A 17,764-nucleotide genomic window follows, 5' to 3' on the forward strand; every position below is an offset into this window, starting at 1 on the left:
TATAAACGCCTAGAGGGCAGAGTTCACGGTCATCTTTGTTATCCTTATATACATATAACTTATCTGGTAATACCACCAAACCAGTAACATATAACTTATCTGATGATACCACAAAACCAATTCCAGTACATGGAATATCTTAAAACATCAAAGCAACCTTAAATTTCAGGGAATAAAGTTATGTGCAAGTCCTAGAGGGAAAAAGAACTATGTACTAATAAAGGTTCATTATTTAAAGGAACATTTTTGTGTGAATAAGTATTTAAAAATGAAACTATATTTAAGAACCAAAACTTCTACAGCAAGGATTGGCAAACTTCTGTAAAGGGACAGATAATAAATATTTTAGGCTTTATGGGCCACATATAATTTCTGTCACATACTGTTCTTTGTTCTTGTTTAAAAATGTAAAAGCCATTTTTAGTTGTAGGCCAAACTACTGGCTAGTTTACCAATCTTACTCTAGACTAAGCTTGTGGGTACAGGAACCAAACTGTTCATAGCTAGATTCTCAGACATGGTATAACCCTTGATATACAGTAGATACCATTTAAACTATGGAATCAAAATAGGTCATGAAACAAATATTAACACTATCTTATTACCTCAATGATAACTAATATATTACATACGTCACTACTTAGCCTGTGCACCATGTGTAGGTAGTCGTCACTTGAGCCATGTCTAGGATTATCAGCATGATGATTAGCTGAATTGCCAGACAACGGACCAGAAACTTTATTATCATGTATGTTTCTCAAACCACCTGCAACAATGGGACTTGATACTGATGCTGAAATTAATAAGAATAAAAAGAGAAGGCTTTATAAAAATAAACTGTTAAAATAACGATTGTTCACAAAATATTTTAAGCATACAGAAATTACAGAAAATAATAATGAGCACTCATGTACTAATGCTTGATCAAATCTTAACACTGTACCACATCATTCAGACCCATTTTTGAAAAGAAATAAAACATCAGATAAGGTTGAAGCTCTCCAATATCTGCATATTCCTCTCCTCTGTTCCCTCCCCCTCACTTCATAAAAGTAACCACCATATTGAATTCACAGTTTACTCTATGAATTACCTTTATGCCTTTACTATAAATGAATATATTCCTAAATAATACAGAGCACTGTTTCACATATAACTTTATATAAGTGGTATGCTATATGTATGTACATATATCCTTCTCTAATTTGCTTATTTCAATATGTTGAAATTTATCCATTTTTATATATGTAGTGTTAAATTCACATAATATTTTTAATTTTTTTAAAGATTTTATTTATTTGTCAGAGAGAGACACAGCAAGAGAGGGAACACAAGCAGGGGGAGTGGAAGAGGGAGAAGCAGGCTTCCTGCCAAGCAGGGAGCCCAATGTGTGGCTTGATCCCAGGACCCTGGGACCATGACCTGAGCCAAAGGCAGACGTTTAACGACTGAGCCACCCAGGCGGCCCAAATTCACATATTTTAAACAAATATATTCTGCTGCATAATGTACACAATATTCCATTCTTATGTTCAATGTTTAGACTGCTTCAGTATTTTTGCTGTCATAAAAATATATATTATAGTTGAGATAGGAATTCAATTTTACTTTTTTCCATATGAATAACTAATTGTCTCAGCACATGGTAGAACTTACAGATAAAATTGAGTATGTTTTATCGCCTTCCCTCTTCTTAAGGGAGGGAGAATTTGAACTACTAAAGGATGCATATACATTTCAAATTATGATATTGTCAAAATGCTCTCTAAAAAGATTGTACCAATTTATATCCCTATGAAGAATGTAGGAAGTTAAAATTTCCCTGCACATTTGTTGATACTAGATATCACATAACTAAAAAATGTTTACTAATAGAGTTAATATAAAATTTTATTTCATTTTAATTTTGATTCACATCTCTAATCAGATCACGTTTTGAAGAGAAAAAAAAGGGTAAGAAAGACATATTTGGGACAACTGGTGAAAACTGAATATAGACAGGATGTTAAATGATAGTACTCTTAATTTTTTTAGAGGTGAATTATTACATCTAGTGTTTATATAACTTCCTTCTTCCTAGCAGATGTATTTAATGGCAAAGAGTTATGATGCCTGTTGATGAAGGGGCTCACTGTGCTCATCTTTCACCTTTTCTACACAGCTAAAATTTTTGTAACAGGTTGAAAAAAATTTTAAATGTTACCTTCCACATACTCTAAATTTCCATATATATATTTGCCTTATTTCTGGATTCTTTTCTGTCCCATTTACCTATCCATTTGTGCCTACCACACTACATTTTCTTATTTATGGTAACCTTAATATCCAGGTGGGGCTAATCCCTGAGTAATATTTTTAGTTTCTCAAATATCTGAGAATTTCCAAGAAGTAACTCATTACTGAACAGGTAGACGCTCAAACTAATATTTCTTCTGATTTTGTGATTTCAACTTCTGAAAAACCTGGGTTTATCTTCTTTAAAAAACAATAGTAATCAGAGTAAAAGCTTATGTTCTTTCCTACACATAAGAACGTGTATGTGGATATTTCCGTAAGGAACAAATGTGTCGGTTTTTTTTAAAGATTTTATTTATTTATTTGACAGAGAGAGGGACAGCAAGAGAGGGAACACAAGCAGAGGGAGAGCAGAGAGCCCTATGTGGAGCTTGATCCCAGGACCCTGGGATCACAACCTGAGCCAAAGGCAGATGCTTAACTGACGAGCCACCCAGGTGCCACCAAATGTGTCCTTTTAACATTTTCCTTTCATTACAGTTAAAATGTTCCTCGTACCTTTGTGTGCCAGAGTATACTAATATTTCACAAGTATCAAGAACATACAAAATACACACATACTCATGTTCCGCACTCAAACTAAATTCTGTAATTTTGGAGGTATCTATTCCAAATGTGTGATCTGCCTCCTAGTTTTCCCTTAAATTAGTGTATAAAATAGTCTCAACCTAATATTTCATTATCTAGTTTTGGGAGACCAGAATATGGCTGTTTTGATCGATGATTAAATTAAAAGTTTGTAAGTTAAAAAGTTCATAAAGGACATTTGACTCCATGCAAAATAGAAAAGAAGAATACACACAGGAACTAATAACTGACTGCAAATGTTAAAAATTTGCTGTTAATTATGGGGGATAAAAACACAAATTTTTATATTCCCTTTTGTACTTCTTAAAATTTTTCAAAAAAAGTATATACTTTTTTACTTTAAGTACATACTTTATTTACATTGCGAATAAAAAATTATTTAGAAGCCATGACATATGTCCCAAAGCAATATAACTTTTTTTTTAAAGATTTTATCCATTCACCTGACAGAGAGAGAGACAGTGAGAGAGGGAACACAAGCAGGGGGAGTGGGAGAGGGAGAAGCAGGCTTCCCGCCGAGCACAGAGCCCGACGTGGGGCTCCATCCCACGACCCTGGGATCACGACCAGAGCGGAAGGCAGACGCCTAACAACTGAGCCACCCAGGCGCCCCCCCCAAAGCAATATAGCCTTAAAAAGACCTATTATCAACTGATTTCAACTGAGACTAGTAATCTAATGCCAGAAATTTTTGCATCTAAGATTTTCTCTACCAGCACTGTATTTACTCCATAGTAAAATTTTCACACTATATATACTTTACCAATTAAAACGTAATTCTTCTTTGGCTTTAGTGCTATGTAAGGAGAAAGCCCAATAAGAAATAAGAGAATTAAGAAAAATAAGAACATTTCCTAATTTCATAACTATACTCAATTGTATAATAACCTAATCCAAAGAATCATATGACAGGGATTCTTTTACCTCCCAAATGATGAATTTCAGGATAGTTTTAGTTTGTATTTTAAAAATTATAAAAAGAAAAAATAAATTTGCTTGAAATTATAGGCATTCCCTATAAATAAACAACCAACTTTCTTACCTTGCTGCATCTGTGGATGTGTTGTGTAACTTGAAGGATGGGAATATGGCATGTATCCTGCAGGGCTTTGTGGGGCATATGGACTAGGCACTGGGCTATTTTGTTGTGGCATAAATCTGTTCCCAGAGCTTGTCTGTGGTGGCACAAACCGGCTAAAACCCAAAATCCAAATAAACAATATCAGGAAATGAAATAAATATGCTATTCCTTGAAATTTTACTGTCATAAAATTCTCCAAACTCTGGTTTGTATAAAACAAAACCTATGCAAACAGTAAATTTTGAAAAACAGAGAATATAAAAATTATTCATGATTCATAATTTAAGAGTTATACTAAACAATTTGTAAAAACAGGTAATTTATTTTACTTGCATAAAAGTATCCATTTAAGATAAAGTCATGCTCCCTAAATTCTACTCTATAAATTTTCTTATTATCTCAAACACATTATTTTAACACATTCTTTTGTCTTTATGAATTAAGGTTACTAAAATGGTAGCTACTTCAATTAGTATATTAGAGCATTTCTACATCTAACATTTTAAGACAAATGTTCATGTGAATTACTATTTAAAGCTAAGCATTTTAATTTTTCAACTACATATAATTCGCCATTACCTAAAGGTATGTATTCACAAGCATATTCATCACAGAAAATAGTACTTCATAAAATGATGCATATATTACCTGGAGGGGCTATGTGAGATAGTGGTTTGTTGATAATTGGAAGATGCAGGACTACTGTGCATGGAATTCTGAGAAAGTTTATACTGAGACATCATCATTCCTACATATCACATAAAAATGGAAAACATGTTATTTTCTTTTAATGGTAAAATGTCTTTTAAATAATTTAAAGCAATTGCTCTATCACAAACATTCAAAAGTTCTTTCTGTTCAGAGACAGGTAATTAATTAAAAAAATTTTTTTTTTACTTGCTTACTTACTGTCCTATCATTTAGCTTTACAGTTGAAAAGAAGCTTTAGAAGTCACTTTATCTAACCTCTGACCAAATACTACACAATTCTTCCTACAATAGGTTGTCGTTGGGTAGTTTTTCCATTACATGGAATACTTTATTACAGACATCTCCAGTCTTTAGAAGCTTCATTTCACAACACTACTTGTTTCACTGTGATTCAGATCTCAATTTAAAAAAAAATACTTTTTTATTGAGGGGTCCAAAGTTTTGAGTTGCTGCAATTTCCATCTGAATGTTCTGAAGTGAAACAGAATGCTCCTATTCCTTCTACCACAATAATCCTGTGCCACACAGTAAGGATTAAATGAATATTTGATTAGAGAATGAAAACGTGAGGATAGCTTTCAGATTCTCATGTTTCTTTTTAAGCTAGACATTGTTCCTTCAATTATTACACAAATGACATTTTGTTATATAGGAGATGCAGAAAAATTCAGTTATTTAGACATTTTAAAATTAAAGATAAAATCTATGCTTGACCCTGAACTTTCTTATGATATGTATAGCTAATCTTTTGGGGAGTACAAGCATCACATTATATTCCCAAATTCCATTTCCTGCTACTGATATGAAAAGTGCCTTTCACCAAAAACATTCAAACAGAAGTTACATGTTCATTTGCCAGTAATACTGCAGCAGGGATTCTAGTTCTAAAACAGCAGCATTCTGAATGAGATGAGGGCTCAAAATCACCTCAGAATCTACCACTAATAATGTGTTTTCTTTCATATGCAGTCTAAGTTAACTTCTGAGCTTTCTCTTCCAATTCAATTCAGTAGTAAATCATATGTTCCATAGCTTAATAATTTAATTACTATAATTACTGTTGATTTTTTTTTTTTTTTGAGAGGGAGGGCAATCCTCTATGAGATGAGAGTTAAAAAAATGTTTCCCCTGAATTAACAGTCTGGGACAAGCTGGAATTACTAGTTTGACAGCAATGGCTTTATTTTAAAAAGGGGGCAAATGAAATTTCTAATAGTCCTTTCTGATTATCTCAAAGTTCCAAGGAACTATGAATAAAGTGATTTGCGTATTATTAAATTTGCTCCATATGTGTGACTCACATTTACATTTAGCAACCAAGAATCACCCTTTTAAATTGTAAAGCCAAATATCACCAGGGAAACGCTTAGAAAAAAAATCATAACACACAATGAATGAATTCATTTTTTAATGCTAAGTTTATGTTTTCACAAAGTATGATATGGAGAAATCAGTGTTTTTGACTAAAATATAAGTGCATGTAGTATAAAATACAAAATGTGTGACTGAAAGGTAAATACTCCCAAGTTTTTTATTAGAGTGATTTACTACCCAAATTAAATATTTTAAAAAATATGGTACAAAATGTAGTATAAATAGCTTTGGAAGATGTCCTTTATTCAATTTGATATCTACTCACATTATCTTATACTTAATGCTCCTATCCTGTAAATTTTTCTTCCAATCAATGATCTCTCCATATTTTCTTTCATTGCAACATTCTTCCAGAGCATTTAATTCTAGATTTACTTCTCACCATTACTATCTGTCTCCTCCTACTGCAATCTAGCTTGTTGGTATTGTCCTGCAGACCTGCCTTCAATTTGTAGAAAGGGGAGTTTGGGAAGAAGCATTTCCACAGATTCACTTTGGGGAATGGACAATATGCAATTGCTTTAAAAATACAACTCACACTCAAATAAACAAAATTAACTAGGAAATGGAGTGGAGGGCTTCATGGAGGTACTGCCAATAAATCTAGCAATATTTTTTTTTTTAAGATTTTATTACTTATTTGAGAGAGAATGAGAGAGAGAGAGAGAGAGAGCATGAGGGGGGGAGGGTCAGAGGGAGAAGCAGACTCCCTGCTGAGCAGGGAGCCCGATGTGCGACTCGATCCCGGGACTCCAGGATCATAACCTGAGCTGAAGGCAGTCGCTTAACCAACTGAGCCACCCAGGCGCCCAGCAATATTCTTGAATACAATTCATCAGTTAACTAAGCTGGGCCTGAGTTGTCTAAACTACTCCCTTTTGACTATTTTAATCTTGAGAGCCAAATAAGTACTTGGGCTTGAAAGATTCAGTACAAATGCTCATGGGTACTCGACTACATACAAATTTTATCTATATTGAAATATCATATTTTTATGCTTTTTATAGTATTTATTAGTTATTATTTATTATAAATAGATTTTTCCTTAATAATAATACTCATAAACCTACTTTTCTGTTGGTAAGGCAACAGAAGTATTAAACCAACTTACTATATAACTATGAATGTAATCAGCAGTACTAAAACTAATACTTGGCATAATTAGTTATACAAGTACTGCATGTTGAAAAGCTCTGCAAATATTTTTATTATATGATTAATGAAAAGACTCCTTTCATACCAATTCCATGATTTTCTAAAATAAAAAAAGACTTCTAAAGCTCTTTGATTAAGTGAACGAACACATTCTGAAATATCTAACAAAATATGCTTTAGCTTTGTCTAATTCCCAAGGAATTTAGTTACATATTAAACTGCAAGAATATTAACATCCATTTAGTTTCCTTCTTGTTCTTGGCTGGATTCAAGGTATTAACTTAGCAACAGAGCATTCAATGATGATATGCTACCTTATTAAAGGAGACACTTGGATTTAATTACATGCGAAACAAGCTCTGACAAGAGACCCACAAAAAATACAATATGAAATTCAATGAAAAACCTCACCACTTTGTACATATCTGTTCTGCATACTTTTCTCCCTGAAAACATTAGGACTCCTTGCCAGCACGGCCTGCAACAAGACTGGTATGTCACCTTCTGGATCATCACTGCCAAGGTTATCTTTCAACTCTCTGGAATTAAAAAATTAAACACAAAAAATTAGAATAGTGATTAAGAATTCCCTATTCTACATTAGTTAGATAGCAATTCACTAGTGAAATTCAGAAAAGACTGAGGTAGAAAATCAAGAACTTATGGCATTAAAAAAAAAATCACAAAAGATGTCCAACAACTTCATGGATTTTTGAAGATGCTATTCCTGGAATAGAATTAGCAAAAATGACAGGGAGGAGTTCTTCTAAGGAAACTTTGTTTCCCTATTTTAAACAGAGGAAAAAAAAAAAAAAGCCCTGAACATGATTTTATGGAACTATGAGTTTATTTAAGAATGTTCATATTAGTTTCAAAGTAGAAAACAGAATCAGCTCTAAACTTTCCAAAATAATGAAAGGGTACGATGATGATAATTATGCACAGAAGCTGATGTTTGGACTTGGAATATATTTTCTCTCTTACATTTGAATATGAGTCTGCCTTTTTGAGAATGTCCTCTGAATGAAATAATGCTGCCACACTGGTTAAGACAAGACCCAGAGATTATGTAACTTTTCCATCTAATGTTCTTTTCTCAAAGTCATCAGGGAGCAAAAAAAAAAACCCAAGCAAGTGGTTAAGCTTAGTTGTAATTTTCAATAAACTTAAAAGTAAGTAGCAAATTAAATTTACAACTATGGAACTTAAATGATAAAATTAAATATAGTGTTTTTAATTTTACATTTTATATGTCTCTGTTCCACTCAAACCTAATAACAGATGTATAAAAATGATGTTCAATGATAAATTTCAATAAATTTCTGGGGGGAGTCTTAAAGCAGCTTTCCATAAAATAAATCATAAATGTATATGTGCTATTTCCCCTTTTTAAATATTTGGTGATAATTGTTAAGTATGTATAGATATAAGAAGTGGTATAATATTTAGACACTGAAGAATTTCTGGAGTGACAAAGTATCAGTATTAGACTTCCTTCTGATTTTTACTATTTCTCATTTTCTCCATCAGAAAATTCACATTTAGTATATTACTGTAAGAGTCATCATGTCTCCATTATAATGTGCTTTATCCTCATTCCTCTAAATAATGAATCTTTAAATTAAAAAGCAAAAATTAGGGGCGCCTGGGTGGCTCAGTTGGTTGAGCTCTTGATTTGGCTCAGGTCATGATCTCAGGGTCCTGGGATTGGGCCCTGTGTTGGGCTCTCTGCTCAGCGGGAAGTCTGCTTGAAGATTCTTTCTCTCCCTCTGCCTCTCCCTACCCCTCACACACACACTCTCTCTCAAATAAATAAATCTTAAAAAAATAAAAAATAAAAAGCAAAAATTAAAGAAAGGATACATGAATACCACTGTGTAAATGAGATGTGAAGGGTAAGAATGGGAGTTTTAACTTTTTTTTTTTTTAAGATTTTAAGTAATTTCTATACCTAATGTGGGGCTTGAACTTAAAACCCTGAGATCAAGAGTCACATGCTCTACCGACTGAGCCAGCCAGGCACCCCGAAGGATTTAACTTTTTATACATTTTGTGTTGTTTAGATACTATAAATATGTACTAGTTCTGTAGTAAACATTTTTTAAAGTATACTCATAGTATAGCAAAGATTTTCTAAATAAGCTATATAATTTATGTTTATATTATTTTTTAAAAATCTACTGGGTGAAAATACACACTTAGGTTCAGATGGTATGATAAATCCTGGGGAAAATTACTCCCAATTTTGTAGTAGCCATCCATGGAGTCAGTCCTTGAGTTTTGGTTAACTTCCCCTGGAAAGTATATGAGCCTATTCCAAATAAAGCTAACAGATTATAGTCCCTAGTATTTGGGAATTCTAACCACTCTAGCATTATCAAGGAGGAGACAGCTTCTTGAGCAACTTTAGACCTCCTTGCACAGATCCACCTTGATGAATCCCAAAATTATTCAAAGAGTTGAAAAGACCTTCATATAGCTACATGGGTCAGAACTACTGTCTCAAAATAACTATGGTCTATTTAAATCTCACTGTAAGGCTCACTTGGATATTCATATATTTTATTTTTAAATAAAAGGGTTTAAAAAATTTTTTAATTGTTATGTTAATTACCATACATTACATCATTAGTTTTTGATGTAGTGTTCCATGATTCATAAAAGGGTTTTGTTTATTTATTTATTTAACATAGAGAGAGAAAGAGAACACAAGCATGGGGAGTGGCAGAGGGAGAGGAAGAAGCCGACTCCCTGCTGAGCAGGGAGCCCGATGTGGGAGCTTAATCCCAGTACCCCGAGATCATGCCCTAAGCTGAAGGCAGATGCTTAACCCCACTGAATCACCAAGGTGTCCCATTCATATATTTTGAAATTAAACTTTGTAAATTTTCTGAAATAAAGAATAAAACCAGGAATACTCTCTTAGACCAAAACCTTTTACTTTTAAATTATACTTACATGTGATCTGTTGATACCTGGTTGAGGCTATGGACAAGCTGTGAAACCAAATTATCATCCCTACAGGCCAAAAGGCAGTTCACCTCTTCTGCTATTCGTGCATTAAAGAGAAGGCTCTTTGTAGTTGTAGCAGGTAAAGGGGATGGAAGAGGCAGCTGGTTCAGGACTATGTGGAATAAAATCAGATTATTAGAAATTGAGTAACTATAAGAAGTCTTTTTATAATATTTGCTTATAAAATATTTGCTTACAAGTATTTTGGGACTAAAAGTAAGTTATAAATATCAATGGGACAAATTATTAAAAGGCATTCTACCTCTCCCCGAAAAAAACAATCAACTCTGTAAAACCATGAAATATCACTTGGGCAATAGAAGAGTTTATTACTCCCTAAGAATAAAACTCAACTCCTTTATATGCATGACTTTTTATATCTTAAATCTTTATTCATTTAATAAATGAGAAGCCAAAAATGTATGGTTAAAAAGTAACTTCTAAGAACTGAGAATACATTAATTAATCTCATTTATTTTTGCTTCTGAGATTTATCAGAATCACTAGTAATCCCACATAAATAAACCAAGTAATTATACCCAACTCTTCACATGATATCTACACAAGTAATATGTTTTTAAAAAGCTTAAGTATATATATAAAAAATATAGATCACTTTAGCAGAAGAACATTCATTATAGAATAGGGATTCTGGTGGAAGCCAACTATTTAAGGAATTACGCTTTCAGTTATAAATTCCTAAATAGTTCTCTCCTCTCTTTATTCTAGTCTAACAGAAAACAAAAGGACATGAATGTTTATATAGTAGTTTAAATTCAGCTATTTACTGTCTCTTCACATAATGGATATCTATTCATTTGTCTAAAGTAAAAGTTAAGAAAGTTAACTAAAGTATCTTTGTTTTTGGCTTAATTTCTAATCACCTATACAGTGTAACAGGCTGCTCAGCCCCAGTGGCTAATAATAGGTTTTTTATTAATAAAAATACAGGAAACAAATTATTACTTAATAAATAGCGTTTATTGGGCAAACTTTTAAAATATAAGGTACAGTTGAGAAAATGCGGAGGACAACCAAAAATAAATCCCTGGTAGTATATCTGATTTGGCACTTCAGCATATCATATGAATTTGTGCCTTACCTGTAACAAAGTGACAACAAAAACTAAACACAGTTTCAGAAGTCTCCTTACCTGCATTATCCTAATTCCACCAACTACTTTCTTACTCAGATTTCACAAATTAGCCATGTTAGTTTCCTAACCCCAAAGCTATAGGCTATTAACTATTTTATTCCCACTGAAACCAGCTGGAAATTAACAATAGGAAAATAATATTAAGGACTACTGAACACAGATAAAAACACTTCTTAAAGTTATTTCCTCATAGCTCCTTTACTATAAAGCCCCAACGTTTGCATAATGTGATGTCCTCACCTTCTACTTTTCTCTCTCCTATCTCTTTTTCCCTTTATTTACTCAGACTGGATGACATAGGGACTAATACTATGGGTTGTTTTTTGTACCATTACCCAGGGATTAAGATTTAAGAGTTAGAGTGGGCTACCATAAGAAAGAGTCCCTAAAAAACTGTGTTACACGAAGTAAATCTCAAAAGAATGACAGAATTCTTTGAACTTAAATGATCAGAGTAAAATGGGCTGCTGTTATCTATGACAAACTCCAATAGATTACTGAAGATGACATCCAAAATGAACATTGCTAAGAAATCAGATTAAGATGGGCTATCAAACCTTCTTCTTTAAAGGACAGTTTCAGTTATTTCTAGAAGTGCTTTTTAAAAGTCTATATTTGCTCCTATATGCAAATCCATGCTTCTTCAGTTTTCTTTAATGCTTTGTCTCATCTTTGGTCTTTACTTTTGCATTTATCCTTTTATTGTGTAAGACCTTTAAACAAACAAATGCCACCATTTCTTAATGCATCCTTAGGATGAAACAGAAGTGAAGGTCTTCTCTATTAGCTGACTATATTAATTTTGTTACTTTCACATGCATGCCAATAAACCAAAGGAAATAATGATATTTGTCATTCAAAATCTAGTATCTCAAATAATTTGTTATTTATGACAATTACAAATAATTTTTTCTACATTCCCTCTTAAAATCATTGTTAACTCAGAAGAGAATATAAATTAGATAAATCAAGCAAACTTACGGTCTGTGAGACTAGCAATCCCCGCAAGAGTAGTGATGGGGACATGGGGCATATCCCCATTCATCCTGAAGTTCTGGAATGGTGTTGCCTATAAAAGTACTTAGTTCAGGTGCCAGCTGTCATTACTTCCCATTTCCCAAACACTGCAACAAAAAACAGACAATTATTTGTAAAAATATGTCAACTATAATATTATTAGGAAATGCCTATAAAAAATAAGATTTCTGTTTTTCTTGTTTGTTAACCTATTTAACAATAATAGCTACCGCTCATATATACTTCCCGTATATTAGGCCCTGCAAAATGCTTTGCATATATTTACTCATTTAGTTCTCGCAACAATAACGAATAATGTAAGGTAGGTACTATTCTTTTCCGAATTTTACTGATGAGGAAATTAATTTACAGGGAGTTTAAAGTAACTTGTGGAGGAAAGAACAGAACCCAAGCAATCTGGCTCAAGAGTCTGTGTAACCAGTAGGCTACATTACTAAACTGGGATACTCAATTTTGACAAACACTATAATTCTCCATATCAAAGACACATTAAAATCTAGCTTCAACTTGCCTTGCTAGCTATGGTTCTCACTACTCTTCTACATAAACCGGAATCCTCTTCAACCAAGCTGATCAGATTATCTTGAACCTACCTTGTGTTTTCACATTTTATTTATTTCCTTATATATCTCCCCTACCTAGAACATCCATACTTTAGTCCAAATCCTGTAATTCTTCAAGATCTAGGGCAAGTTCCCACTGCTTCATGAAACATCAAATTCAGCTAAAAGCCTATCTTAATCTAACCTTCACTTTTAGCTCAATCAATATTCTTTTGTAAATATATATTCCTTTGTGACATTTTCTGAAACTTGTCTTGCTTCATTCTTATATAATGTTCATATACTTACCTTGTATTCCCAATTACCACTGCATGCTTAATATCAACCAATCACATAATTAATACATAACCACAGAAAGGGCAGAGAAATGCTTTAACATCTTAATGTTCCTGTATGACTTAGCTGACTTAAATATTGTTTTTATAATGTAATTCTGTGTTTGTCTGTGTGTACAGACATTCTGTTAAATTCCTGAACACATTTTCCATTCTGTTCAATGTCCCCAAATTTTTCTCATCTTGATTTCAACATGTGGCTTTCTGGAACCTTTATCTTTCCTTTAACAGTGTCCTTGTTGAAGAACCAAATTTGAAGTATACAAATTTTAATAATGTGCACATTAATCAAAGATATGCCTTTATTAAATAACTTTATAAGTTCATCAGTAAATAGAAGCCTGCATGTCAACTAAAACACAGTGCTACAATAGAAAACTGAATTACAATTTTCAGTTTAAACATTTTTTGAGATTCTATTTGCTTGTCAGTCAGTTAAAAGAACCTTTAAGTTTTCTGAGTTGTAAACTTCAAAACAGTGAAATGATATAAGACGAATAATTCCCCTTACTCATATATCTCAATGCAATTTTGCAAATAAAAAAATTTTTTTAAAAGTAGAAGTATACAGGGGCACCTGGATGGCTCAGTCAGTTAAGCGTCTGATTCTTGGTTTCAGCTCAGGTCATGATCTCATGGGTTGTGGGATCGAGCCCCGTGATGAGGAGGGAGTGAGGAGGGAGTCTGTGGGGAGTCTGCTTGAAAGAATCTCTCCCTCTGCCCTCCCCACACCCAAATAAATAAATCTTAAAAAAAAAATAAAAGTAGAAGTATATAGGTAGCTAAAATCAAGGATTTTCTTTTTCCTCACTTTTATTATAGATATATGTTGACAAGTTCATAAAATATGTATGTATGTTTAACAGAGTTATAAAGTAAACATCCATAGAATGACCATCTGAAAAGTCAACACCTTAGTTCCTTCTACAGGTAACAACTACCTTGTCTCTTCAGTAATTATTTTTTTTTTCCTTACAGTTATGTCCTTTAAATGTACATTCTTTTCTAGTAGCCAGCCAAGGAAACAACTTGACTGCTTTCCTTTGATGAATGACTGACATAAAGTTTGCTAGTAGGAGCCTGCTGAAAGGAAACAGGATAGGAAATAGCACAGGAAAAGGTATAGGAAAGATATAATTACTACTGGTTGTCTTATAATTGTCCTTGCTATACTGTGGACTTCACTCTTTGAAGTTACTAATTTGATTCTTTAACAACATTTAAGAAATTTAAAGAAACACTATAAATTTAGCAGTTGTATCAAGCACTTAAAAAAAAAAGAATTTAAAACCTGACAGAAGTCACCAAAACACAAAGGATTTTTTTTTCTAAGTTTAGGCTAATAAAAAAGTTACAGTTGATGTTTAGTAATTAATGGAAAAAAGCAAATGCATGCAAATTATGTACAGAACAGCACAAAAACATCTTGTTATTCTTGTATGACTGTTGTAAATGTAAATTGCCATACTCAAGCAGATTAAGTAACAAATGACCATGTTATTTATTTAATTCAGAGGACGGAAACCAATAGCGAACAATCTGCTAGAGGGTTCTATCGTGGGCTAACCAGCTTTATTCTGTTTTCCTAAATCCCAAGTAACATGTAAAGCCGACCCAACGATAGCCTGGAGTATTTCAGTCCAAAAATGATTTAATTAGTTACCACATATGAATTAGGAGATTAATAAATCTAACCACAAGATTGTTGTGCTTTTCTTAGTGATATAACAAGGCATGTTAATACTGTGATGTCACCTGAAAACTGGAAGTAAGTGGGGAAAGAAAGGAGAGCAACAATGCTTATTCGGTTTAAAGGGCTTGTATAGACTGAGTAGGTGACTACTGACAAATATATTTATACCTCACTGCTGAACTATGTTGATTTCATTAGAAGCCAAGCTTCTGAAAAACAGCAGAAGACTTTGGTAGAAATGGACTTATAATTTTTGCTAAAGTCACAGATGTTGATGAATATGAGTAATTTGTGGAAATGCTGCTGCCTATGTTGGAATGTGACCAGAGTCCATCAAGAAAGAGCATTCCTAGAATTCTAAAAAGGAATATACAGAACTCTAACTAATTAGACATGACATTTCTGGCTCTGGGTTGGGCAATGTTTGGTCTACCTGGCTCTGTGAAAGTATACTGTCTTTCATGAAACTGCTGAAACTGAAGCTGAAAGTCATTATCTCTGGGGAACAATGTGTTCAGAAGGAAATGGTAACCAAATGGGAAAGGAGATTATAATGAGTGCTTTAGAACTGTCATTTAAGGCAGTGCTTTACTTACTTAAAATCTGTGAATGGTGACCAATTAGTAGATTATAAAATAAAATTAGTGGGTTGAGATCAACACTGAGAGGGATGGTAGGAATGGAAATACAAGTTTACATTGCACACTGCTTTGTGACTCCAGGTAAAAGGTCTAATTGTGGGTCACCAAGGCAAAGCAGTTTCAAAGTTGCCAACTGAAAGAAATAGAAGAGCGAATGTAGAAGCCCACCTCCTAAGTGGTGATGAGAATGCAACAAAATAATGCATGTAAATCACCTCACATACTACCTGGCATATAATAAGTGATCCAGAAAGTTAGCAGTGTCACTAACTGAAAAACACACATTTGGGAAAACAGAGGAGAAACAAGGGTGAATTAGGGAAAAGGTGTCTTTTCAATAACACCCATAATCCCTACTTCTGAAAGATATATTATAAATGATTTAAAATTCCAGTATATATTTCACCTTAGTATTACAAATATGTATAGCAGTCCTAGGCATACATACCCACAATTACTTAAATGATAAGGTAGCTGAAATAAATATTGGCAGTGAAAAGTAAGGAATGAAACCTAATCTTTGTAATAGGACTAAATCAAATACAAACTAAGAAATCATTTAATTTACTTTAGAATGGCTTGGTTTAATTAAAATAATTCTTAATAGGTAGAGGATATTATAGTAAATTCTCATTTCAACTCATTATATATGAATCTGATGTGGACATCTAAGCACTTGACAAGATTTTTAAAGGTTCTAGTTCTTTGCTCATTTAATTTCACTTTAAAATTTATGGTTTCTTCATACAAAAGAAATGCAAATAAAAAATTATTGGTAGAAGTTATAATAATAATATTCAAATTGGGATGGATTTGGAATAAAAGGTGCTCTCACAATCTGATGGTAGATAAACTTTCCTGGACAGCCAGTGTGTGTACCCCATAGCCAAGAAATATGTACAATCTTGTCTGAAAACTTCAATGCTTTAGTAGTGAAAAACACTAGAAATGATAACATTGAGCATCTAGTTGTAGATGTCTAAAGTAGAAAGTTGGAAATTCTAGAACTGACAAAAAATGGTCAGAATTACAGCTATAGTTATGAAAATTATCCACAGAGGACTGATAACAGTTAAATTGTAATAATAGGACAGGCAAGATACAAGGTTAACAAGGTGGGGGGGACTTTTTTAGCACTTCTTATGTGTGAAACATTAACATATACCTTTCCTTAATTGTTACCAACGTCAGAGGGTTATGAAGATTATCTCTATTTCACAGATGCAAAAATGAAGGCTCAGAGCCTAAATGCTTTGTCTGTGGTTATACAGACAGGATAGAGCAGAGCTGGGATCTGAACTCAGATGTTTCTAACCAAACCTTATATTCTCATGAGTATCCGAAGAACATAAAACTGGGAAACATCTACACTGCTATGGCAGAAAGAGAAACCAGTAAAAGGTAAGGAAACTGTCCCTCAGAGAAACTAATGTGTGTTCAAGGTCTCAAAGCTAGTAATTGACTGAGTCAAGACTAGAATACAAATGTTTGGATTTCTAGTTCCGTATTCTTTACACTATGTTGTCATCTGGCAGGATTTTAACATTATAAATCAACCGAAATTCTATACATGTGGAATATTTAGCTAATTAACACCTTTCTTCCTTGCTAATGTTATTATACTATTTTTGGGTGGGGAGGGAAGGAGGGTTTTAAAACTAGAATATTTTTATTGTCTCAGTTTATATTACATTGAACAGTATAAGTTGCCTCAAATTCTTTTGGGAAACAAGTAGAATATAAATCCTAAATAGCCAGATAAGTAAATAAATAAATCTATATTGTACTACTTACTATTTTAAACCGGTAACAGTGATTCCCTTGAGAGTGGCACCTCTCTAGCAGAATTCTTTCACTTTAGTCAAGCTACCTTCAGATTCCTTTTCACTGCCTAAAATGTATTCAAGAACAAAATTTTCACATTCTGTTTAAGATACTCCCAAAAGATGTTCCTCAAATCCTAGCTGAAAAACAGTTCCCAGTCAGCCACACTGTGAAAATTTTCATTTTTTAAAAAAAGATTTTATTTAATCATTTGACAGAGAGTGTGCAAGCAGGGGGAGCATCAGGCAGAGGGAGAGGGAGAAGCAGGCTCCCTGCTGAGCAGGGAGCCCGATGCGGA

At 33.2% G+C, this 17,764-nt stretch overlaps 1 protein-coding gene across 1 annotated transcript in view; it reads right to left on the reverse strand.

The window, feature by feature from the left end:
* NIPBL (NIPBL cohesin loading factor) overlaps positions 1-17,764 on the reverse strand; it is a 198,218-nt gene that overhangs the window by 95,455 nt on the left and 84,999 nt on the right. Inside the window, 6 exon segments of the mRNA XM_035727556.1 lie at positions 633-793; positions 3,926-4,077; positions 4,613-4,712; positions 7,616-7,743; positions 10,163-10,328; positions 12,354-12,496. Coding sequence (XP_035583449.1) covers positions 633-793; positions 3,926-4,077; positions 4,613-4,712; positions 7,616-7,743; positions 10,163-10,328; positions 12,354-12,417 — 771 coding nt within the window. The 5' untranslated portion in view covers positions 12,418-12,496.

The sequence above is a fragment of the Zalophus californianus genome, chromosome 5, assembly GCF_009762305.2.
Source record: "Zalophus californianus isolate mZalCal1 chromosome 5, mZalCal1.pri.v2, whole genome shotgun sequence".
Taxonomy (NCBI): domain Eukaryota; kingdom Metazoa; phylum Chordata; class Mammalia; order Carnivora; family Otariidae; genus Zalophus; species Zalophus californianus.